This window comes from Pipistrellus hanaki, assembly GCF_964339955.1.
Source record: "Pipistrellus hanaki genome assembly, chromosome: 19".
NCBI classification, from domain to species: domain Eukaryota; kingdom Metazoa; phylum Chordata; class Mammalia; order Chiroptera; family Vespertilionidae; genus Pipistrellus; species Pipistrellus hanaki.
The window spans coordinates 8,143,682-8,167,554 of NC_140521.1; the positions used below are offsets into that span (position 1 = coordinate 8,143,682).

General features: G+C 54.6%; 3 protein-coding genes across 4 annotated transcripts in view; 2 read left to right on the forward strand and 1 right to left on the reverse strand.

The window, feature by feature from the left end:
- LRRC43 (leucine rich repeat containing 43) overlaps positions 1-7,745 on the forward strand; it is a 14,601-nt gene extending 6,856 nt beyond the window's left edge. Inside the window, 10 exon segments of the mRNA XM_084867755.1 lie at positions 191-429; positions 826-1,013; positions 1,221-1,432; positions 1,434-1,451; positions 4,756-4,897; positions 5,029-5,172; positions 5,251-5,439; positions 5,708-5,735; positions 5,827-5,871; positions 7,503-7,745. Of these exon segments, the coding sequence (XP_084723881.1) occupies positions 191-429; positions 826-1,013; positions 1,221-1,432; positions 1,434-1,451; positions 4,756-4,897; positions 5,029-5,172; positions 5,251-5,439; positions 5,708-5,735; positions 5,827-5,871; positions 7,503-7,609 (1,312 nt within the window). The 3' untranslated portion in view covers positions 7,610-7,745.
- A 169-nt stretch (positions 7,746-7,914) lies between these two features.
- On the forward strand, positions 7,915-11,582 carry B3GNT4 (UDP-GlcNAc:betaGal beta-1,3-N-acetylglucosaminyltransferase 4). 2 transcript variants are annotated; one of them, XM_084867758.1, is made up of 2 exons: positions 7,915-7,991; positions 9,965-11,582. In XM_084867758.1, exon 2 carries the CDS (start codon positions 9,973-9,975, stop codon positions 11,032-11,034), a length of 1,062 nt encoding a protein of 353 aa, XP_084723884.1. In that variant the 5' UTR covers positions 7,915-7,991; positions 9,965-9,972; the 3' UTR covers positions 11,035-11,582. The 2 variants fall into 2 exon arrangements, with proteins under 2 accessions (XP_084723884.1, XP_084723885.1); XM_084867759.1 differs by lacking the exon at positions 7,915-7,991 and adding an exon at positions 8,374-9,818.
- DIABLO (diablo IAP-binding mitochondrial protein) lies at positions 11,409-23,754 on the reverse strand. The gene is made up of 6 exons (XM_084867757.1): positions 23,620-23,754; positions 22,601-22,727; positions 17,472-17,603; positions 16,776-16,886; positions 16,529-16,625; positions 11,409-12,178 (listed from the first exon to the last, which is right to left on the reverse strand). Exons 1-6 carry the CDS (start codon positions 23,667-23,669, stop codon positions 11,985-11,987), a joined length of 711 nt encoding a protein of 236 aa, XP_084723883.1. The 5' UTR covers positions 23,670-23,754; the 3' UTR covers positions 11,409-11,984.
- Positions 23,755-23,873: the final 119 nt, after the last annotated feature.

The window sequence follows — 23,873 nt, forward strand, 5'->3', positions numbered from 1 at the left end:
AGAGGGAAAGAGAGAGAGAGAGAGAGAGAGAGAGAGAGAGAGAGGGGGACAGAGAGAGAGAAAGGCCAGGGGCTAGCTTGGGTCGAGGGCTGCCCAAGGCACGCTGGTCCTGCCGGGCAGGCCCAGGCCTCTGACTGTCCTGGCGGGGTGCTGAGGCAGGCCTGTCCCCACCCGTCTGCTCACCTTCCAGGCCCAACCTGGTGTCTCTGGACCTGGGCTTCAACGACCTGACGGACCTGCAGGCCATGGTGGCCAGCCTGGGCACACTGCTGCGCCTGCGGCTGCTGGTGCTGCAGGGCAACCCGCTGGCCCTGGTGCCCTACTACCGCGGCTTCACCATCGACAGCCTGGCGAGGCTCTGCGTGCTGGACGACATCACCGTGTCCTCCAGCGAGAGGCACCAGTTCCAGGGGCTCCGCCACCGAGGCGGTGAGGGCGCGGCCGCGGGCGCCTGTCCCCGCTCCCGCTCCCTGTGTCAGAGCCGCCCCGGATCCGATGGGGATCGGGCTTGGGGCCCGCGGGAGGGAGGCTGGGCCTCCTGGGCCCCCACTTCCTACCAAATGGGAAACACGCTCTGATCGGCGGCTTCCCTTCCGTGGCGGCTTGAGATCACCCCCTGGTGGCCCTCGCCACAGCTGCACCAGAGCCTTCTCAAGGTCAAGGTGGCACTGAGGGCAGGAGGGCACCTCCTGCCCAGGCACCGCCTTCACCTGGGAAAGCCGGCCGCAGGGGCCTCCCCAGACCTGCCCAGTCCCCGGGCCGAGGGGGGCCCGTCCGGACCCCAAGCCCCGGCTCAGCCCGTCTGTCTGCCCCCCGGCCCCGCAGACTTCTTGGCGCGCGAGGCGCAGTTCGTGGTGACGATCGGGAACATCCGGGGGGTTCTGGACTCGTCGGTCCTGGACCCGGAACCGGGGCCGCAGGGGCCCTTCATCTCCTACAGCTACTACGTCACCTACGACTTCGTGGAGGACGAGGAAGGCGAAGGGAGCGAGTACGAAGGGGTGCTGGCTGAGGTGCGCCCAGGCCCGTCCTGAGAATGGGGGGGGGCGCCCCAATGCCTCCTCCAGGCGATGCTCCCGCCCCTCCCGGCCCCGCCCCCAGCCCCGGGCAGCGTCCCGGGCGGCGAGGGCTGCGGCTGCACGGACGGACGGACGGACGGACGGACGGCCCCTTCCCCGGCAGCGCGCCCCCAGCCCGGCCCCCCGCGCCCGTCCCCGCAGATCGTCAAGCCCGCGCCCAGCGAGGAGGAGGTCCCCGAGGAGGCGCCCCCCACGCCCACGGCCGAGGAGGCGGAGGAGGAGGCGGAGTCGGTGCCCTCGTCCCTGTCGCAGTCGCTGGAGCTGGAGTCGGGGGTGTCGGCCGGGACGCCCTCGCTGCCCCGCTCCCTGGGCTCCGACGCCGAGGAGCTGGCGCAGCTGCGGCCCAGGATGGACTCGGCTCTGCGTCCCCGGGTGAGGCCCCTCTTACCCCACCCCCTCACCCTCTTACCCCATCCTCGACCCCACCCCCTCCTCCACCCCACCCCCTCCTCCACCCCACCCTCCACCCCCCCCTCCTCCACCCCACCCCCCCCTCCTCCACCCCACCCCCACCCCCTCCTCCACCCCACCCCCTCCCCCTCCTCCACCCCACCCCCTCCTCCACCCCCACCCCCACCCCCTCCTCCACCCCCACCCCCTCCTCCACCCCACCCCCTCCTCCACCCCCACCCCCTCCTCCACCCCCACCCCCACCCCCTCCTCCACCCCCACCCCCTCCCCTCCTCCACCCCACCCCCTCCTCCACCCCACCCCCTCCCCCTCCTCCACCCCACCCCCTCCTCCACCCCCACCCCCACCCCCTCCTCCACCCCACCCCCTCCTCCACCCCCACCCCCTCCCCCTCCTCCACCCCACCCCCTCCTCCACCCCCCACCCCACCCCCTCCTCCACCCCCACCCCCTCCTCCACCCCACCCCCTCCCCCTCCTCCACCCCCCACCCTCCTCCACCCCCACCCCCCTCCTCCACCCCCACCCCCTCCTCCACCCCACCCCCTCCCCCTCCTCCACCCCCACCCCCTCCTCCACCCCACCCCCTCCTCCACCCCCACCCCCTCCTCCACCCCCACCCCCACCCCCTCCTCCACCCCCACCCCCTCCCCCTCCTCCACCCCCACCCCCTCCTCCACCCCACCCCCTCCCCCTCCTCCACCCCACCCCCTCCTCCACCCCCACCCCCACCCCCTCCTCCACCCCACCCCCTCCTCCACCCCACCCCTCCTCCACCCCACCCCCTCCTCCACCCCCACCCCCACCCCCTCCTCCACCCCACCCCCTCCTCCACCCCCACCCCCACCCCCTCCTCCACCCCACCCCCTCCTCCACCCCACCCCCTCCTCCACCCCACCCCCTCCTCCACCCCCACCCCCACCCCCTCCTCCACCCCACCCCCTCCTCCACCCCCACCCCCTCCTGCACCCCCTCTTACCCCACCCCCTCTTCTACCCCCTACCCCACCCCTCTTACCCCCTCCTCGACCCCACCCCCTCCTCCACCCCACCCCCTCCTCCACCCCACCCCCTCCTCCACCCCCACCCCCACCCCCACCCCCTCCTCCACCCCACCCCCTCCTCCACCCCCACCCCCACCCCCTCCTCCACCCCCACCCCCTCCTCCACCCCCCACCCCCTCCTGCACCCCCTCTTACCCCACCCCCTCTTCTACCCCCTACCCCACCCCTCTTACCCCCTCCTCCACCCCCACCCCCTCCTCCACCCTCACCCCCTCTTCTACCCCCACCCCCACCCCCTCCTCCACCCCCACCCCCTCCTCCACCCCCAACCCCTCTACCCCTCCTCCACCCCCACCCCCTCCTCCACCCCCACCCCCTCCTCCACCCCCACCCCCACCCCCTCCTCCACCCCCACCCCCTCCTCCACCCCCACCCCCACCCCCTCCTCCATCCCCACCCCCTCCTCCACCCCACCCCCACCCCCTCCTCCACCCCCTCTACCCCTCCTCCACCCCACCCCCTCCTCCACTCCCTCTTACCCTCTCCTCTACCCCTCCTCCACACCCACCCCCACCCCTGGTGACAGCCCGAGGGCTGAGGGGTGCGCTCGGGGTTTGCCTACCCAGCCGAGCCTCCGCCCTCAGCCAGAAGCCTGCACCCCGGTCCAGGGCGGCTGGGCGGCCCCGTCCGGCCCCGCTGTTACCCCTTGGACCCGGCGCCCCTGTCTCTCGGGCGGAGGCCTCTGAGGAGGAGCCTCTGAGGAGGAGCCTCTGAGGAGGAGCCTCTGAGGAGGAGCCTCTGAGGAGGAGCCTCTGAGGAGGAGCCGCTCTCATTGGCGGAAGCTCCCACCGTTTGTCACTGATGGACGCACACGGGTTTGTGGGGGGCTGGTGTCCCCGCTGGTGACCGGAGACAGGGGTGGACCCCGGCCAGGGCCAGGGGCTGACTTGGTCCCTGTTCTAATTTTGGGAAAAATTCGTAAAAACAAGTAAGAGCCACAAGTAACTCCGCCACCCAAACCATCCCCTGAGCTGCGGGTCTGCCGGGCGCGGGCCCTCCTCCAGGGGAAATGGTGGGCACGGGTGGCTCCAGGAAGTAGGAGTGGAAGTGCCCCTGCCCCCAGGCCGGCCGGGAGCCAGGCGAAGGGGGGCTGGGAAGGCAGACAGGGAGGGGGACTGACGGGCACCCCGGTGGACTGGCGCTGGGAGGGGCGTTTCCCGGTGCGGGTGAGGGTGGTCCTCGCCGTCTTCGCAGGAGGATTTCCGCGGAGGTACTGGGGCATGAGGTACTGGGGGCATGAGGTACTGGGGGCATGAGGTACTGGGGGCATGAGGTACTGGGGGCATGAGGTACTGGGGGCATGAGGTACTGGGGGCATGAGGTACTGGGGGCGTGCACCTTAAGTCCAAGCTGATGAAATTTGCTTCACCAGGGAGGACAGTTGACCTTCTTGTCAGAGTCTGTCTGTCGGTAGCAGTAACCTTTAAGGTCACGTATTGCCGCTTTTCCTCCATTTCTACGTTTCCCTTTAACCATTTGTCTGCAGTTACCTCACACGTTTGCAAGCTCTGGGCTGAATTGCTTCATTGGACTTAACTTCTACTGTATTTGGTCCATAGCTTTATGTTTTATATTTATACGTGTATATATGTATATATATGTGTGTGTGTATATATATATATATATATTTATTATATATATATATATAAATATATATATTTTTTATTGACTTCAAAGAGAGGGAGAGAGAGAAACATCAGTGATGAGAACCATTGATCAGGTGCCTCCTGCTCGCCCCATACTGGGGATCAAGCCTGCAGCCCAGGCATGGGCCCCGACTGGACATGGAGCCGTGTCTCCTGGTTCGTAGGCTGATGCTCCACCGCTGAGCCAGCAGGCCGGGGCTTTGCTGAAGTGTTTTAAAGCTTCTGATTGGTTCCTGGTGCCTTCCATCCGCGTTGAGTGCACAGCACAGTCACCCCTGAAGGGAAGCCCCACGCAGAGTGCTGCCCCGCCCTCGCCGGGCCCCGCTCCACGCCGTCTCCTCCGGCGCCCGCAGCCTTGTCCCTGCCCCCGATAACTGCCCCCCCGCCCCCAGGACAGTCCTCTTCAGCACCGTCCGCAAGCCCTGACCCCGATAACCGCCCCCCCCAGGACAGTCCTCTTCAGCACCGTCCGCAAGCCCTGACCCCGATAACCCCCCCCCCAGGACAGTCCTCTTCAGCACCGTCCGCAAGCCCTGACCCCGATAACCCCCCCCCCAGGACAGTCCTCTTCAGCACCGTCCGCAAGCCCTGGGCTGACGTCATCCCCTGCAGCTACGAGATGCAGCACTCGCTGCGGGACCTGGTGCCGCTCAAGGCCTTCCTGCTGGCGGGGACCACGGTCACCATCGTGGAGGAGAAGGTGGGCCCAGAGGACCGGCCCTCCGAGTGTTTTCCCTCCGGGGGCCTGCCGCCCAGCTCCCCGGTTTCCGGAAAGACCCTCGCCGGCCCCAGCCTGGCCGCGTTCACGCGAGGCCGCCTTGCCGTCCCCAGATCCTCTCCTGGCCCGTGGTGCCCCCTCCCGTCGACTTTCCCACGGCTGGCAAGGGAAAGGGGGAGAAGAAGAAAGAGAAAGCGGAGAGAGACAAGAAGGGGAAAGACAAGGCCGCCCAAGGGGAGAAGGAGAAGGAGAAGAAGGTACGGCGGGCCCCGGGCAGGGGCCGTGGGCGCCCGGCACCTCCCTGCCGGGCCCTGTCACCCCCGCCTCTCCCCCAGGACCAGAAGGGGCCCAAGAAGAAGAGAGGGCTTTCCAAGGAGCTTCGCCAGGACCCTCCCATCCTGCGGGTGCTGGGCAGCGGCTTGGTGGTCCTGGAGCCCCTGCTGGCGGGGGAGACCCTCGTGTCCACCCTGTGCAAGTTCGGGGTGATCCGCACCTTGGAATCGGACAGGCTGACGTTTCTCAGGGTACAGGGGGCCCTGCCACTCGCTCCCCCCAGAAATGGTGCGGCCAGGCCGTAGGGCAGGGGACCCTTCTCAGTTGCGAGGAGAGAGGCAAGGGGGGCAGGTGGGGCCCCTCCTTCCTGGGAGGCCCTGCCCTGCCTCCGGGGCCGGGAGAGGCCTGGCGGCGGGGGGGGGGGGGGGGGGGAGCCGCCCACAGACGCGCTGGAATCTGCACCCACCCTTTCCCAGCACCCCCCACTCTGAGCGTCTGATTTGGTGGTTCTTCCCTCAGGATTCGAAGAATAAGAAAGCTAAGAAAGGTAAGAGCCAGTGGCGGGGACGAGGGCAGGAGGATCTGTGTCCCCCACACAGCTGGGCAGCTCGTAAACAACAGCCATTTCCCTCTCGCAGGTGCGGAGCCGAGGAAGGCCAAGAACAAGATGCCAGTCTTGTCAGGTAAGGGCCCCTCCCTGGTTCCCAGCCAGGGCTTCTCGTGTGTCCTCACCTGGCGGGTGGATTTCCCCAATGAAAAAATTCACCTAAAAAAAGTATAATGCAAGCGCACTTGTCCATGGATCAGGACCGTGGTCGGCAAACTGCGGCCCGCGAGCCACATGCGGCTCTTTGGCCCCTTGAGTGTGGCTCTTCCACCAAATACCACGGCCTGTGCGAGTCTATTTGAAGAAGTGGCGTTAGAAGAAGTTTAAGTTTAAAAAATTTGGCTCTCCAAAGAAATTTCAATCGTACTGTTGATATTTGGCTCTGTTGGCGAATGGGTTTGGCGAATGGGTTTGCCGACCACTGGGTTAGGAGATTGAATATTATTAAGATGTGGGATTTCTCAGATTGATCTATAGAGGAGTCAATGCCATTTCAATCGTGATCTTAGAGGAATTTAAAAAAACAAATCAGCAATCTGATTCTAAAATGCATATGAAAATGCAAAGGACATAGGGTCACAAAACAACGTTGAAAAAGCACAAAGAGCCGAAACCGGTTTGGCTCAGTGGATAGAGCATCAGCCTGTGGACTGAAGGGTCCTGGGTTCGATTCCAGTCACGGGCATATACTTTGGTTGTGGGCACATCCCCAGTGAGGGGTGTGCAGGAGGCAGCTGATCGATGTTTCTAACCATCTCCCTTTCTCTCTGTAAAAAAAATCAATAATATATATATAAAAAGAAAAAGCCCAAAGAAAAAATAAGTAAAATACATCATGGGGAGGGGGGGGGGAGAAAAAGCACAAGAGGATTTATTCTGGGGGCTTCAGGACCATACCATTACTGGCTTGTGAGTGGAGACAGCTATGGGGTTAAGTTGGTCTTGAAATTATCTTTGTTTACTTTTTTGCAAACCCCTTTTCCCCTGGCTTAGCTGAGACAGACAGTGGTGTCCCAAGGCTGCCCTGTGGTCCTGGGGAGGCGGGAGGTGCGTGAGGAAGCCCAGCCTCACGTGGACATGGGCCTGGGAAGGCGGAGCGTGAGTAGGCTTTCTGTCGGTTGCAGACATGACACCCAGGGTGCCCGCCATAGGTTTGTGAGGGTTAAGTTCAAGGTGGAGGCGGGGTCGGGAAGGAATGCCTTCACGACCAAGGGCAGTAAGACCTGTGGGCGCCCCTGCAGGCTGCACGGCTCTTGCCCACGCACAGACCCCAACACCAGACTGGGTTTTTGTGAAAACTGGTCCCCTGAGTTATGCAGATCTTCCAAGTGTGGCATTTCACACAACTTCAGAAACAGCCCGTTCTTACTGTCCGCGCGCCTGCCAGGGAGCAGCCCTGAGTGTGCATGGGGCAGGTAGATGCTCCGAAGTCCCGGTGTCTGTGTGCCGCTCAGGTGTCACAGCTTCATCAGGACGCTTTCAGCGGTCCCAGAAGCGCCAGGCTCACCGCATTCACTGTTTAAGAGAAAGTGTCCGAATGGCCGGTCTTGTCAGTGTCTTCTCAGGGGAAGCGCGACTTCCTCGAGTTCCTGGTTGGGAGTCTGAGCCCGAGCCGGGCTCCGGGGGCCGCGCCGGGGGCGGTTCGCGTTTGGGGCCGCGAGGGGCCCGGCCCCGGCGCCCGCGGACCCGTGCCCGCCTCGTCCTCAGGCCTGGAGAACGACTACCGCCCCGAGCCGCTGTCGGTGGAGGTGCAGATCCAGATCATCCAGTGCCGCTCGGCCGAGGAGGCGCTGCGGACCCTCGTCGTCGTGTAGCCGCATTAAAGGAGCTTCTGGCACCGCAGCCCCGCGTCTGTGTGGCCGCGCGTCGGGGCGCCGGGCGCTGCGGAGCGGGAGCGGGAGCCGGGCGGCCTCTCCCGCCCCCAGGGGCGCCCGGGCCCTGGAGACCCCGGTGGGCGGGGCCCTCCCTTAAGCCCCGCCCTGGTGGGCGTGGTCAATACAAAAGCGCCCCGGCCGGGCCCGCCCACCGCCCGAGCGGAGCGAGGTGCGCGCGGCTGATGCTCCGGTCCCGGTCCCGGTCCCGGTCCCGGTCCCGGTCCCGGTCCCGCTCCCGCTCCCGCTCCCGCTCCCGCTCCCGCTCCGCGGCGCGGGCTGCTCGCTGACCTCCTCGCCGGCGCCGGACCGGCCGGCGGCTCAGGTAGGTCCGTGCGGGCGGGGCGTGCGGCCGGGGCGCCGGGAGCCCCGCTGCGGGGCAGGTGCCTGTGCGCCGAGGGCGCCGCCGCTCTCCGCTCAGCCCGGGGGTCCCCGTGGGCTCGGTCCGTGCTCGGCGGACCCGCAGCAGCCCTGCGGAGACGCGCGGGGAGGAACGAACCAGCTGGGCTCTGTCCCGCCGTGGCGCGTCCGGTTAGTGTCATCCCAGGGACAACTACAAACCCCAGGGCCAGCACCCGCCGAGGGGGGGTCGCGCACTCGCAGGCCGGGGAGTTTTCGGTGGGAGGGGGGCCTCTTAGCCGGCAGCTCGGGCGAGGGGTGCCCAGGTGTGTGTGTTTGGGGGGGGGGGGGTGGAGCAGAAGCTGCCGGTCACTGCGGGGCGGGCTTGTTGGCTTGTTGCTGAGCAGTGGAGGCCACCGAGGGTTTGGCCGGTGCAGGGGGTGGGCAGAGGGCCATAGGTCCCCCGCGCAGTCCAGCCCTGGCTACTGGGACTCGCAGGACAAACCAAGCCACTTGCTTGCTTTGCGGCCGCTCGGTAATTGGCACCACTCCTCGCCCGGCCCCTCACTCACCCTGCCTGCCGCACCTGAGACCCATGTCCCACCTGAAACCCATTTCCCACCTGAAACCCGTCCAGCCCTCCCGTCCCGTAGCCTCACCCGCCCTGGCCACGGCTGCGTCCTGTCCCACTAATGAGTTTCCATCTGGTGTCCTGTTTCCACTCGCTCTTCCCGGATCCATTATCCAGCGGCAGCTGCAGTGAACTTCACACCTTGTCAATCCTTTTACCGCCTCCGTGGGTCCTCGGGTGGACCTCCGGGTGCCCACAGGAACGCCGGAGCCCTCACGCAGCCCTTACACTGCGGCCTCCTCAGCCGCCTCCCTCACCTCTGCCCGCCCCCCCCCCCCCCCCCCCATCCAGCCGCTGCCCTCCTGCCTCAGGGCTCCTCTGCCCGGTGCGCGCTCTCCAGGTCTCTCTGGGGTTTGGATGCTACTCCATCCAGTTCTTGCTCAAATGCCCTTTACCAGGGTGGGCTTTCCAAAATCGGTAATTTCAACAGCCTTCCGGCCCCTGGCTCCCATGACACTGTGTCACGTCTCCTGGTTTTCAGGGTCTGTGAGGGCTCGGACCCTGCCTGCCTTGCCTGTCAGCCTGCCTAGCAGCCAGAAGAGATGCTTCTGTGGAGTGGCAGCGGCAGGGACAGGAGGCTGAGGCTAACATGGGTAGACCAGGAGGCCTGTCGGACCAGGAAAAGTGGCAAGAGTGGCGGAGGGAGGGCTTTGAGGGCTGGCTTTGCTACTCTGGACCTCGGGCAGTGCCTCTGTGGGTTACCATTTCTTGGCCTTTTTGCATTGCTGGGAACCCGAGCCAACCAGATCTGGAAGGGCTACGAGCCTGGCACCAGTCTCCAGCTTCCTACTTGCTTCCATGTTCTTCCTGTGCCTGGTTTTGTCCCTAAAGCCCGGTTTGACTACCCGGGAGCCCAGGCATCTCAGCAGATTGAGGGGGTGCTCAGTGGTGGCTCCAGCTGCTGCTCTGCTGGGGCTGGGACACCAACACAGGGCCTGCCACCTGCAGAGCAGACTCTTGGAAATGGTTTGAGCCCACATCGTCATGTTTGGTCCTTAGAACGAATTTAACCCGAAGCCAAACTAGCTCTGTGCGTGTCGCTAAGCATGTGAGGTCCTGGAGTTTCCTGGCAAACACGGAAACTGCGCATGAGCCTGTCCTCAAGGGGCTGCGAGTCGTTCTGGGGGAAAGGTGGCCTCAGAGCCCTCGGCTGACAGAGGCAGGCAGGGGCTGGCGTAGCAGGTGAGCTGCCTGTCCTCGGGGGGACTCGGAAAGATTAAATAACAGCTGTCCTGAGGCCAGCAGGGTTGGGGTAACTTGCTGGTGGGACCAGGGAGAAGGTGGAGGCTGAGGCTGGGCCGGCCGGCTCACAGGCTCTCTCCCTGCAGGCCCTGCCATGTTCCGCAGGCTGGGCTGGCTGGTCCTGTACAGCCTGGCTGTGCTGCTGCTCAGCTGCCTGCTCTTCCTGAAGAAGGAGGCCAAGCCGGCAGGGGTCCCCACAGCCCGCCAGCCCTTCTGGGCTCCCCCGGGGCCCCGCCGGAGCCACTGTCCGCCCAACCGCACTGTGGCCAACGCCTCCCTGTCCCTGCCCAGCCGGCACCGTCTCTTCCTGACCTATCGCCACTGCCGCAACTTCTCCATTCTGCTGGAGCCGTCCGGCTGTGCCCAGGACGTCTTCCTGCTCCTGGCCATCAAGTCGCAGCCTGGCCACGTGGAGCGGCGCGCGGCCATCCGCAGCACGTGGGGCCGGGCGGGCGCCTGGGCGCGGGGCCGGCGGCTGAAGCTGGTGTTCCTCCTCGGGGTGGCAGGGCCCGCGCCGCCCGCCCAGCTGCTGGCCTACGAGAGCCGGGAGTTTGACGACATCCTCCAGTGGGCCTTCACGGAGGACTTCTTCAACCTGACACTCAAGGAGCTGCACCTGCAGCGCTGGGTGGCGGCCGCCTGCCCCCAGGCCCACTTCCTGCTCAAGGGCGACGACGATGTCTTTGTCCACGTGCCCAACGTCCTGGAGTTCCTGGGCGGCTGGGACCCGGCCCAGGACCTCTTGGTGGGAGACGTCATCCGCCAGGCTCTGCCCAACAGGAACACCAAGGTCAAGTACTTCATCCCGCCCTCCATGTACAGGGCCCGCCACTACCCGCCCTACGCGGGCGGCGGGGGGTACGTCATGTCCAGGGCCACCGTGCGGCGCCTCCGCGCAGCCGTGGAGGAGGCCGAGCTCTTCCCCATCGACGACGTCTTCGTGGGCATGTGCCTGCGGCGGCTGGGGCTGAGCCCCGTGCACCACGCCGGCTTCAAGACCTTCGGAATCCGGCAGCCCCTGAACCCCCTGGACCCCTGCCTGTTCAGAGGGCTCCTCCTGGTGCACCGGCTCAGCCCCCTGGAGATGTGGACCATGTGGGCACTGGTCACCGACGAGAGGCTCAAGTGCGCTGCCAGCCCCTTGTCCCGGCTCTGAGGGGCGGGCTGAACGGACTGAGTGTAGGTTTTCCTAGCATAGAAATTGAGAAACTTGAAACTTGACCCAGGATGGTCTACAGGAAATGCTTTGTTTTTGTAACCCCCTCCCACATTTTTCTAACTTTGATTAAAAACTCTGAAACCTGGCTAATTTGGACCGACACGTGTTGAATGGTTCCCAAAGCAAAGCAAATGGGGGACGGGGGAAGGGGGAGTTTCTGGAGCCGCTTAGCATTCTGCTGGGGGGGGCGGGGGTGAAAGTGGGAGGCTGCAGAGGACCCCAGAAGATAACACATTTTCATTTTTAAATGCAAAAAAATTATTCTCCTTCAGATACAATACAGAAACTCGAAGGAAAGGAGGACACAGGAAGCAGGTGTGGAGTAAGTCCTGTTGAAAGTACCAGGTAAACACTCTGCATTCAGTCCCTAAGAATAATGAAGGACTGCTGGCTGCTGGGCCTGGGCAGTCCTTCCTGGGCCAGGGGCCAGGTCAGAGAAGGCCTCAGAAACACTTAAAAAGAAATCTTACAAAGAGGACAGACTCCCCTCTCCCCCAAAACTCACACCCCTATGGAGGGAGCCAATACTAACTCCTATTTGAATAAGGTTGGAAATGAGGTTAAAACAGCTACTGAACTTGTGGGCGTGACAGAAAAGGACTGTCTGGCCAGGTTGGTGAGATGCTCTGGGCAGGAAGTAGAACAATGGTGGGTGGGGGAGAGGGCAGCTGTGCTGAGTGGGGTACAAGGGTAAACAGATTGTGGGGCCCCAGACCAAGAACCAGGTCCAGTAGGAGCCTGAGACCAGGGGTCAGGGGTCAGGCACTCACAGCTCACAAATGCCTCTGGCCTGATGGGCCAGGGCAGGGCCTGTGCCTCCTCTCTCTGCAGAGAAAGCTGTGCCAGCCCCGGGCTGAGTGGGCAGACGTGGGCGGCGGCTCAGGCCCTCAATCCTCACGCAGGTAGGCCTCCTGCTCCGGCTCAGCCCGGTCATCCGCCTCCTGTGTTTTCTGACGGAGCTCTTCTGTCTGTGCTTCTGCCAACTTGGTTTCTGCTTTCTGGGAGAGCTGGCGCACTTCCTGCACCTGCGACTTCACCAGCTGGATGTGATTCCTGGCGGTTATAGAGGCCTGATCTGCTCCTGCCAAGAGATGGGACAATTAAGCTGAGCAGCCAACAGGGCAGGTGCAAGTGGACACAGGAAGCGGGGTTCCATGGCTGTCACCTGAGCCCCTGTCCTCCCTGCCAGCCTTCTGTCTGCAGAGCAGAGCACTAATTCCACAGTCAGGCGTGCATTTTACTTTTTATTGTCAAAGTCCTAGCATATTTCTCCATCTATGTGCATGTATCATAATTATTACATGCAATCCCCACAATTTTTATAGCTACATAGCTCTTAAAAAATAGGTGCTTTATTAACTTAAATACACAAATACTGATCTTTTTGATAAAGTGAGACCACTAATAAAATTGGTCATATACATATGGAATGCTTAGAAAAATATAAGTTTATATAATAGCACAAAAGGTATTTATTGAATGTCTTGCAATTTTGTTTAGAAATGTTTTTAGCTCTCATTTCTTTTACCTGTTGCTAGTTAGTTCATCACCAGATAGGCATATTTACCCATTATCTATTGAACATCTGGATGGTTTTCTATCTTACTGCATTAATGAAAACCTTTGATACAATGCTGAGAGGTAGTGGTTAATAGCAGGGATCCACCTCTCATTTCTTCTTTTTTTTTTAGATATATTTTATTGATTTTTTTTTTTTACAGAGAGGAAGGGAGATAGCTAGAAACGTCGATGAGAGAGAAACATCGACCAGCTGCCTCTTGCACACCCCCACGGGGGATGTGCCCGCAACCAAGGTACATGCCCTTGACCGGAATCAAACCTGGGGCCCTTCAGTCCACAGACCGACGCTCTATCCACTGAGCCAAACCGGTTTCGGCCCACCTCTCATTTCTGACCTTGATGGAAATGCTTTTCATATTTCATTGTTAAGTAGGATTAGCCTTTATCATTTTTTAAAATATATTTTATTAATCTTTTACAGAGAGGAAGAGAGAGGGATAGTTAGAAACATTGATGAGAGAATCATCAATCAGCTGCCTCTTGCACACCCCCTACTGGGGATGTGTGCCTGCAACCAAGGTACATGCCCTTGACTGGAATCAAACCTGGGACCTTTCAGTCCGCAGGCTGACACTCTATCCACTGAGCCAAACCGGTTCCGGCCAGCCTTTTATCATTTAAGAAAATTCTATTCATAATTGTAGATATAAATCAAATGGGTACCACATTTTACTGAAGGCTTTTGGGGCATACATTGATAGGATTACATGGGTGGCTTTTTAAATACTTTACTGTACATGACCTCAAGTAGTGAATTATGCTGGCAGTTTTCCCAGTGCTGGATTATCACTGTTGTGAGGGTGAATGGCTATGCTTGGTTTACATCTGTGTTTGTGACACTGAACTATACTTTTGTTATTTTTTAAAATATATTTTTTATTGATTTTATACAGAGAGGAAGGGAGAGAGATAGTTAGAAACATCGATGAGAGAGAGTCATCGATCAGCTGCCTCTTGCACACCCCCTACTGGGGATATGCCCGCAACCAAGGTACATGCCCTTGACCGGAATCCAACCCGGGACCCTTCAGTCCCCAAGCCGATGCTCTATCCATTGAACCAAACCGGTCCCGGCTGAACTATACTTTTGTTTTGGTGCTGGTCTAGTCGTCTTAGGTCAGGCCTGTGCTGGCTGTATACATTACAGTGGGAGGTTTTTCATCAGCTCCTATGACCGACATGCTTTCTGTGACAGGAAGTGTTTCTAGAAGAGTAGATAAAACTCTCCACACAACAGCCTGGGCTTAGTGTCTACTTTTGGGACACAGAATCTTTTAATACTATTTTAACTTGTGATTGGTCTTTTTTTTTTTTTTTTGGATTCTTTACTTCTTGGGCCAATTTGGGATTCTCATACAACGTAAAAAACCTTTAAAACAATAATAGCTTTCTGATATTGCTTTTGCTAAAAAGCCACAGGTGCCAAATCTTATTTTTAAATCCTTTTCAAGGAACCAAATTTTACCTTCTTGACTACTTCTTTTTAAGTTTCTTATACATTTTCTTTTATTATATTATGTGGATTTAGTTCTAGGTACCTTAGTACTTCTCATATAGTGAACTTTATCTGTTATTCATGCTGCTGTTCTTTGTATTTTTGACACACACACACACACATCAATTTCTCTATAAAGCCAATTAGTTTACAACTCACGGGTCTGCTCTATACTGCATTTATCATCACAGTTCTAAATATTTTTAATTTTCCATTTTGCGTTTTGGTGGGGAAGGAGTGTGAAGGAATTTGCTGAGTCTTTGTCACCTGGCACAAAATCAGTTTTTGTACATGTTCTATTTGTTTAAAATGTGTGGAGAGCAAACAAAATTTTCTTTTCAGTATATATATTTGGCTAAGCTTTGAAAACTCATTTTGGTCCAACCCTTTTAGCTTTAACTGTTTTGGTCTTGACCAGTGAGTATGATATGCGTATGAGGCTCAATACCAGGCACCTCATGATTGTTTTCTTCTCTATGAATTGTTCTGTCCCCCCCCTTTTTTTTTTAAATATATTTTATTTATTTTTTACAGAGAGGAAGAGAGAGGGATAGAGAGTTAGAAACATTGATGAGAGAGAATCATCGATCAGCTGCCTCTTGCACACCCCCTACTGGGGATGTACCTGCAACCAAGGTACATGCCCTTGACCAGAATCGAACCTGGGACCCGTCAGTCCGCAGGTCGACGCTCTATCCACTGAGCCAAACCGGTTTCGGCTGTTCTGTCCCTTTTAATGCTTTGTCCTAAATCCTTTTTCTGACTTTGCTCTGCCAGCGTTTTTGGGTAACACTCTTTGTTTATGGTTCACTTTTTCTAACTTTCAACTTCCTATGCCATTTTGTTTTAGGTGCCTCTGTAAACAGTTGTAGCCAACATTCTAACAATCTAAAAGGATCATTTAGTAACAGTAAATTTAATCTGTTCTTATTGTGATTACTGATGTTTGCTGCTGTTCCTGTTTTCCTTTGCCTTTTCTAATAGGTTTCACTTCTCAACTGCCCTGGTTTTGTCCCTTCCCCATTCTCTCTGCGTATGTAGCCATGTCTAGTGTTAGCCAATGTCCCTCTTCTTCCCAAAAAGGTAAGAAGCTTAGCACGCTTTCACTCCCCCAAATATTTAAAAAATTTGTTCAATACTCAGAACTTCTGACACATTTTACTAAATTTTATTCATTTTTCTTGTATTCCAGTTGCTTATAATTTTTCTTCATAGTTTTTCGAGAAAACATGTGTTTGGTAAACTTTGAGTCTTTATATGCCTGTAAATATCTTTATGTTCACATTTTAATGACATTTGGCTGGATAGGATATAAAATTCCAGGTTATTCCATTTGTCACCTCGCTTCTGGGGTTGCTGATAAGACTGATGTCTGACTATACTTTCTTTGTAAGTACATCTGTTTTTTCCTTATACTTTTTAGAACTTTTACATTCTGAATCTGTTCAGAGCCTTTGTAAGCCCTTTCGATCAGTTCTGGGAAATGCCTATTTTTTCAGATAATGCTTCTTACTTCCTCCCGTTTCCTCTGCTAGGTCTCAGCCTGCCTGGGTGAATGGTCTGGCAGTCCCGCGGCAATGCCTCTGCCTCTACTGCCACCACCACGCCAGACCTGTCTTCAGAATCTGATTCCTCAGGTTTAGTTAACTAGGAGGTCTTTTTTGTACCTTTCAAAAACTTGGCACTAAAGACCCAAGTTTGATATCCTGAAATAGAAAAAGGCGTGTTTTAACATACCTGTATCTTAATAAGTGCTGGCCCTATAATTTGTAGGCTACCTTTTGGGACCATGGACAAGTTAGGTTTCCCTCAAAATATTTTTAAAAAAATAGATATACTTTTATTGATTTCAGAGAGGGAGAATGAGAACTGAACTGTGACCTCTGGTTCGGAGGTTGATGCTCAGACACTGAGCCACACCGGTAGGCCTAAACCCTAGATGGCTGCTTGTGCCGCAGCATCCTGGGTGAGTGACTAGCCCCCGTTTCTTAACCCGGAAGGTGGGAATGATGACAGGTTCTTCTTTAAGGGAACTGTGGGTGTTAAAAGTGTCTGTAAAATGCTTACCACAAAGTCTGAAATAGACAAACATTTCTTATTCATAAATTATCTGGATTATAAAATGTTTAAAAACTATTTGAAGGCAGTCAATTTTTCCAGGTGGCACTAGTTTTACCATTTTATTTTCTAGATATTGACAATCTAGCTTCTACTGGCGTGGTCTCCAGGGGTGTTAAAATGGGGACCTTTTCTCACCAAGTTAGAGCACAGTGGGCTTTAGGCCATCTATTCCAAACCCTCCTTTTACCTCCATAAGAGAACTCCAAAGGCACCTCCACAGGGAAAACCACCTACCGGTGTGATACGCAGCTTCCGCCGCCATCTCTGAAAGACTGACTGCGGTCATCCAGGTATTCTCCAGCCTCAGGTACTCTTGCTGCTTTGAAGTCATCTGTAAATAAACAAAGTGCTTCAGACAACAGGAAGAGGTTAAACACATTTAAAAGGACTTATCCAAAACGGTAGATTTAGAGAACAGTGACTGGTTAGACACCACGGGAGGCAGGAGCTGGCATACAGAAATGCCTGACTCCTTGCTTACCTCAACTCTGGCTCCTATGATCACCTGCCACACTTCATCTTCCTCCTGTGAGTTCATTTTCCCAAGTAAATTTGTATATTGTCGGTACAGAGAAACTAAGGTGTAAACGGCCTACAAATAGAAAACACAAGTCGGAGTGAAGTGAGGCATCTGAAGCAGGATTAGTGAACCCGCACCTGCAGGTGATGAAGCCCCATCATAGCAGACTGGCCTTCAGTCCTGGCCTCCCAGACACCTATGGTGTAGGAAGCAGAGGTGGGTATTAGTCCAGGGCGGGAGCTTGTGAGTAACGCAGACAGAGAGAGCACAATGCAGAGGGGAACTGAGAAGGCTCAGAAAACTGCTAGAAAATAAAGATAGAGTTTTCAATGCTTGTGATTACTCATATACTCTGTTAGCTCACAACGGTGGTTTCCAAACTGCCCTCAGAGAGGCCCCTGCTGCTGCTGCTGGTAGACTTTGGGTCCTTTCACCCCTAACTGAACCAAATCATCTTGGTTGCTGTCTTATCAATTGCGCTGCTATATTTAAGGTTTTTCTTTTAAAAACCAGTGCTTTAGATCAGGGCAAGAGTAAATATTTTAGGCTTTGTGGGCCCTATAGCCTGTTGCAACTGTTAACTCACAAAAGCAGGCACCAGACTGGCTTGGTCTGTGAGCCAGGTTGCTAACACTGGTCTAGATGAGCGAGGCTTACCTTGGTATACTCTGTGATGGCTTCAATCAGCGCATAGGTGGTCTGAGAGAGAAAGGTGGAGGTGCTATCTGTCACCAGAGACACAGCCCTCCTCATTAGTGCGTCGTTACTGAGAGAATGAGGCTCTGATTTCTGAAAGACACAAACATTTTCACTCAACTCCCAAAGCACGAGCTGAGGTGTCCCAGACAGCCGGGCGGAAATGGAATTCTCAGACTGCACCTGCGCTGTGCTGCTCTGTCAGCAGCTGCTGCTGAGCCTATGCTGGCTCTTTAAGACACTACGGAGAAGACATTCCCGAGCTTGCTTTCTACCTGCTTTTATTCTTCAGTCCCTGCGGCAAACAGCAGTCTCTTTACACAAAAGGCCAGTAATTATAACCAACAAACCTCATGAAGGTATGATTCACTCATTACCACAGTGCTAGATGCTTGGGATATAAAAATAGATATTCTTTGCCCTCAAAGATTTCAGATAAGGAGGGGAAGGGCTGGAGCTTACAGAGAACTTGAAAAGGGAATGCAATCAAAGACCATGGGAGCGATCACTTCTGTGCTGGATGAGAGCAGCTACAAATCAGAGTTGAGGATTAGGGGAGCAGAATGAGCCCTCTGACCTCAGCTATTGTGTTAAAAAAGCCAACGTAACCACCTGGCGCTGCCCTTTCTTCCTCAGCAGAGCCCTGGCTGTTCTACATCTAACAAGGAAACCCGCCCCATCATCTAGTGTCTTGTTCTTGCTAAAGGGTGTAAATACATAGTGTTGCCTGTTTAAAGCAATAGTCAATAAATTTCTCTGATACAGGAGCAAATCAAGTATTTACCTTATCTGTACTTCATTCAACCAAATAAGTATTATGTACCACACACCGAGGGGCTAGAAAGGAATGACAGAATCTGTGCTTATGAGAAGCTAATTTTGATCTAGTCTGATAACTTACGTCTTCACAATGCCCTACATTTTATAGTGCACTGTCACCAGTTCCTCAAACAGTCCAGATAGTTCCACTTCTTTTTTAATAGAAAATGGAAGCTCAGAGTAGTTATATAATTTCACCAAAAAGACAGACTTCACCTAAATCTTCCCATGGGCTATGCTGATGGACTCAGGAGGGAGCCAAATGGACTATCATCAAATATAAAAATAGACAACAGTAAGTGGTCAGGAAAGGAGACTGCTGGAGGAGGAATGGCCTTAAGGAGCTGTGGATTTGGGCCTGAAGGCACTAGGAGTATGTGAGGCGTCTGGCTAGAAGACACAATGAGGAAGAGTCCATGCGGGTAGGGTGCTCTGTGCCCCTTGGGTTTGAGTCTCACACGATGCAGAGCTGCCGCAGGTGCTCAACAAAACGCACTTCCGGCAGGAGAGCAACTGGAGCTTCCTCTTACGTGACCCAGACTGAGGGAAATGGGCTGCAGACCGGTACACAAACTGAGAAAGACAAGCCCGAACATGTCCTGATTGTGACTGAAAACGGTCTGCTGTTCAAGTGAAGGTCTCAGGGTTAAAGATTCATCAGTGTGCAGCAACCAAAGTTAAAGTGGAGGCACAGAAAGGGGAGGGCTCACCAGTGAGCCTCAGAGGACGCTGAAAATACTTGTAGTAAATGGAGTTAATCTTAGGGGATAAACACACATTTAACCCTTTGCACTCTGAACCATTCTGGACATTGGCTACCAGCTACTCGACGCTACTTTGCAGCGGAAACGTGCGTTGAAATAACTCAATTCCCCGTAATCACTAATAAACTGCAATGTCCCCTGAGAGGGGACATCCGAGTGATATGCTAGAATTCCGATGTCGCCTGAGAGGGGACAGCGGAGTGCAAAGGGTTAAGTATCGGGAATATTTTGCTAAAGTGGAATCTGCTGGTTTCCTGTTTAGTTCTTCCTGAGATTAGAACCAGTGATTGTTAAAAATAAGGTACCACCTTTCATATCAACTGACTACTAAATATCTCAGACCATCAATTCTTTATTGCTTCCTCCAAAAACCCATGGCACTCCATTCTTTCAGTCACTCAAGGCCTTTTATTTTACTTTATTTTTAATTTTTAAAATATATTTTATTGATTTTTTACAGAGAGGAAGAGAGAGGGATAGAGAGTTAGAAACATCAATGAGAGAGAATCATCGATCACCTGCCTCTTGCACACCCCCTACTGGGGATGTGCCTCCAATCAAGATACATGCCTCTGACCAGAATTGAACCCAGGACCTTTCAGTCCTCAGACTGATGCTCTATCCACTAAGCCAAAAACGGTTTCGGCCGCTCAGGCCTTTTAAAAGCATCTAAGTTACCTACTCCACATCTCACCAATCAGCAAGCCCTAATCTCCCACCTCCACGGCTGCCCACCTAGATCACACGCACTGTCACCTCGTGCCTAGATGCCTCTTGGTCTTCCTAGTTTCACATGCACCTTGAAAAATTATGTCAGGCAACATAACTACATATGGAAAACCCTAAGCCTCCTACCAAAAAATTATTAGAATGACTTCAATAAAGTTTCAGGATACAGACTCCATATACAGAAATCTGTTGTTTCTATACACCAATAATAAATGATCAGAAAGAGAAATTAAGAAAACTGTTTATTCAAAATTGCATGAAAAATATAAGATACCTAGGAATAAATTTAACCAGAGATGAAAGTCCTATATTCTATAAACTGTCAGACACTGAACAAGATACAAATGGGAGAATTAACATCATCATGATGTCCTCACTACTAAAAGTGACATACAGATTCAATGCAATCCCTATTAAAATGCCAATGGCATTCTTCTCAAATTAGACCACCTATTCCTAAAATTTATATGGAACTACAACAAAAAACACCGAATAACCAAAGAAATCTTGAGAAAGTGGGAGCTATCATGCTCCTGATATCAAACTATACTATAAAGCGACAATAATCACACAATATGGTACTGGCATTAAAAAACAAAACAAAACAAAACAATGGAATAGAGTCCAGAAATAAAACCTCACTTATATGGTCAATCTATGACAAAGGCAGCAAGAATACACAGTGGGGGTAAAGACAGTCACTTCAGTGAGTAATGTTGGCAAAACCAGACAAATAAAAATAGACCCTTTCTTACACCATATACAAAAACTCAAATAGATAAAAAACTTAAATGTTAGACCTGAATCCATTAAACTCCTAAAAGGAAAAACACAGGCAATAAACTCTTTGACTATTGCTCTTAGCAATATATTTTTAAAAATATCTCCTCAAGCCAGGGTAACAAGAGAGAAAATAAATGGTAATATATCAAAAAGTCTTGCAAAGGAAACCATCAACAAAGTGAAAAGATAACCTGCTGAATGGGAGAAGATATTTGCAAATGATACATCTAATAAAGGGTTAATATCTAAAATATATAAAAAAAACTCATACAACATCCCCCCCACCCAAAAAAAAAATTTTAAACATGTCAGGACCTGAACAGATATTTTCCCCAAGATGGCCAACACACAGGAAAAGATGTTTAACATCACTGATCATCACAGAAATGCAAATTAAAACCACAATGAATGATCACCTCACACCTGTCAGAATGGCTGTTACCTATTATCAACAAATCAACAAGAGCTGACCAGGATGTGGAGAAAAGGCAACCCTCGGGCGCTGTTGGTGGGATTGTACATTAGTAGAGCTGCTATGGAAAATGATACAGAGTCTCCCTAAAAAATTAAAATAGAACTGCCGCCGAAACCGGTTTGGCTCAGTGGATAGAGCATCAGCCTGCGGACTGAGGGGTCCTAGGTTCGATTCCGGTCAAGGGCATGTACATTGGTTACAGGCACATCCCCAGCGGGGGATATGGGGGAGGCAGCTGGTCGATGTTTCTCATCGATGGTTCTAGCTCTCTGTCCCTCTCTCTTCCTCTCTGTAAAAAATCAATAATAAAATATATATATATATATATATATATATATATATATATATATATATATATATATATAAAAATAGAACTGCCATACAATCCAGCAATTCCACTTCTGGGTACTTATGTGAAAACAAAATCACTACTTAGAAGATATAGCCCTGGTGGGGTTGGCTCAGTGGATAGAGCCTAGATAGCAAGCTAGATCCCCAGTGGGGTGCGTGGAGGCAGCCAATCAATGATTCTCTCATCATTGATGTTTCTCTCTCTCCACCCCGCCTTCCTCTCTGAAAGCAATAAAAATATATTAAAAAAAAAATGTATGCATTCTATGTTCATTTACAATAGCCAAGATACAGAAGCAACCTAGGTGTCGATAGATGAATGGATAAAGATGTGGTATGCATGTGTCCGTACAGACACATACACAATGGAATATAAAAGAATAAAATCCTGCCATTTGCAACAACAAGAATGGACCTTGAGGTATTATGCTTCTACTTTGCACTTGAGTTCCTTCTGCCTGGAAAGTCTTTCCCCAAAATATTATATGGCCACCCTCGCAAATCATTCTGGTTTCCACTTCACCACCACGTCATCAGAGTGGACTTCCTAGATCACCTATCTAACCCATAACAACTCTGTCCAGCACTTCCTATCATTCATCATATTTGTTTTCTGCACAGCACTCATCACCTGGCTTTAAAAAAAAAATTTTTTTTTTTTATTGCTTTGAGAGAGAGGAGAAAAAAAGAGGGGTTGAGAGAAAAATAAAATAGAATGTGCCCTGACTAGGAAATCAAACCTATGACGCTCAACCAATTGAGCCACACCATCCAGGGCCACCTGACATTTTATATCTGTTCATTTTCTCCCCTTTCTTCTCTCTAGTATGTAAGCTCTAAGAGAGCAGGGACTGTTTTGTTCGGTATAGGTACACAAAAAATGCTCAACACGTTTTTGTTAAACGAAAGACTATTTCGGTGATAGACTGTAATTTATTTCTCTCTTCCCTCCTTATACAATTTGACAACTTCAGATACCGTTCCTACAAAAAGAGGCAAGCCAAATGGGAATATTAATGTTTGGTCAGCTCTGAAAAGATGCTGGCACAGTCGAGAGTACACCGTCGTGTGTGTGTGTGTGTGTGTGTGTGTGTGTGTGTGTGTGTGTGTGTGTAACTATGACAGCTTTCGTGTGAGGACATGCTGCCGAATGGCATGTCGTGCCTTACCTGTGCGATGGGAACGGCACACAGGGTCACACCGACCCCCACGGCCACCGTCTTGTGCCATGGTCTTATCAGCTCCGAGAAACAGCGCCTCCTGAAGCTGGCCGCGACGGGTACACTCCGTCTGTATCTAGACACAGAGGCCTCATTTATTTTTTTAAATGTTTTTGTTTATTTCAGAGAGGAAGGGAGAGGGAGACAGGGAGAGAAGCATCAGTGATGAGAGAGGATCATTGATGGGCTGCCTCCTGCACATCCCCGGCTGGGGATTGAGCTGCAAGCCAGGCCTGAGCCCTGACCGGGAATCTGTGACTTCCTGGTTCATAGGTCAAGGTTAACCACTGAAGAACACCAGCTGGGCCAGAGGTCACACCCACCGACCTGCAGAAGTCCCCGCATTCACTGGGGGTGGAACTCCAACTGCGGCTTCGCAGGAACCTGCGGGCAGGTGCGGGGTCGGCCCTCCCGGCGGCGGCGGGGAAGCCCGGGACCGGCCCAAGCCCTCCCCGCCCCGTCCGGCCCCGCTGCCCGGCCCCGCGAACTCCCGCCGGGCGGCAATGCGAGCCCAAAGGCGGCGCTGGATCCAACAGGTGCCAGGTGTGGCCGTTTAAACTTTTTAAACCAATTTCCACGGGCGGAGTGCGGCACGGGCCTCCCGCCGGTGTCCGATAGCCCTCGACCACCACCCCGGGGCGGCAGGTGCTGCCCGACCCCCCGGCCCCTCGGGTCCGCAGGGAGCACTCCCCGCCTGCCGGGGCTTCGAGAGCAGCGGGAACTCACGGGCGTCCGAGCCGCCCCGGAAGACGGCGGGAGGCCGGGGCCCCGCGTTCCGCGGGAGGGATAACGGAAAAGCCGCCGGTGAGGGAAGAACCCGTCCCGCCTCGGACCAGAGAGGGGGGCGGGCCGGTAAGGGAAGGGCAAGCCCGCAAGGCCGGCGCAGCGGCCCCGCCGAGCGCTCCCCGCGTCGCCTCTCCGTCTCCCGTCCCGCCCCGCCCGCCCCCACACCCGCTCCGCGGCGGTACCTGAAGAAGGCGGATACGCTCCGCGACAGCCAACTCCTCAGAGCCGCCATCCCCCGGCCGGCGGACGCCAGACGCACACACCGGAAGTGACGAAACTTCGTGAGCGGGGGGCGGGGCGCGGCCTCCACGCCTGAGGGCCTGGCCCCATGACCACGCCCCAGTCCGAGGGAGCAGTCGTGATTGGACAGGCGGGGACGAAGGGGGCGGGGACTAGGGAAACGGCTGTAACGGCCGCGACCCGTACCCAACCGCCG

Coding starts and splice junctions, on each gene's coding strand:
- DIABLO (XM_084867757.1), bottom strand. CDS start 23,669: ATGGCGGCTCTGAGGAGTTGGCTGTCGCGGAGCGTATCCGCCTTCTTC. Junction 22,728..23,619: donor AGCGTATCCGCCTTCTTCAG/GTACCGCCGCGG, acceptor CTCTGTGTCTAG/ATACAGACGGAGTGTACCCG. Junction 12,179..16,528: donor GGAAGCTGCGTATCACACCG/GTAGGTGGTTTT, acceptor ATCTCTTGGCAG/GAGCAGATCAGGCCTCTATA.
- B3GNT4 (XM_084867758.1), top strand. CDS start 9,973: ATGTTCCGCAGGCTGGGCTGGCTGGTCCTGTACAGCCTGGCTGTGCTG.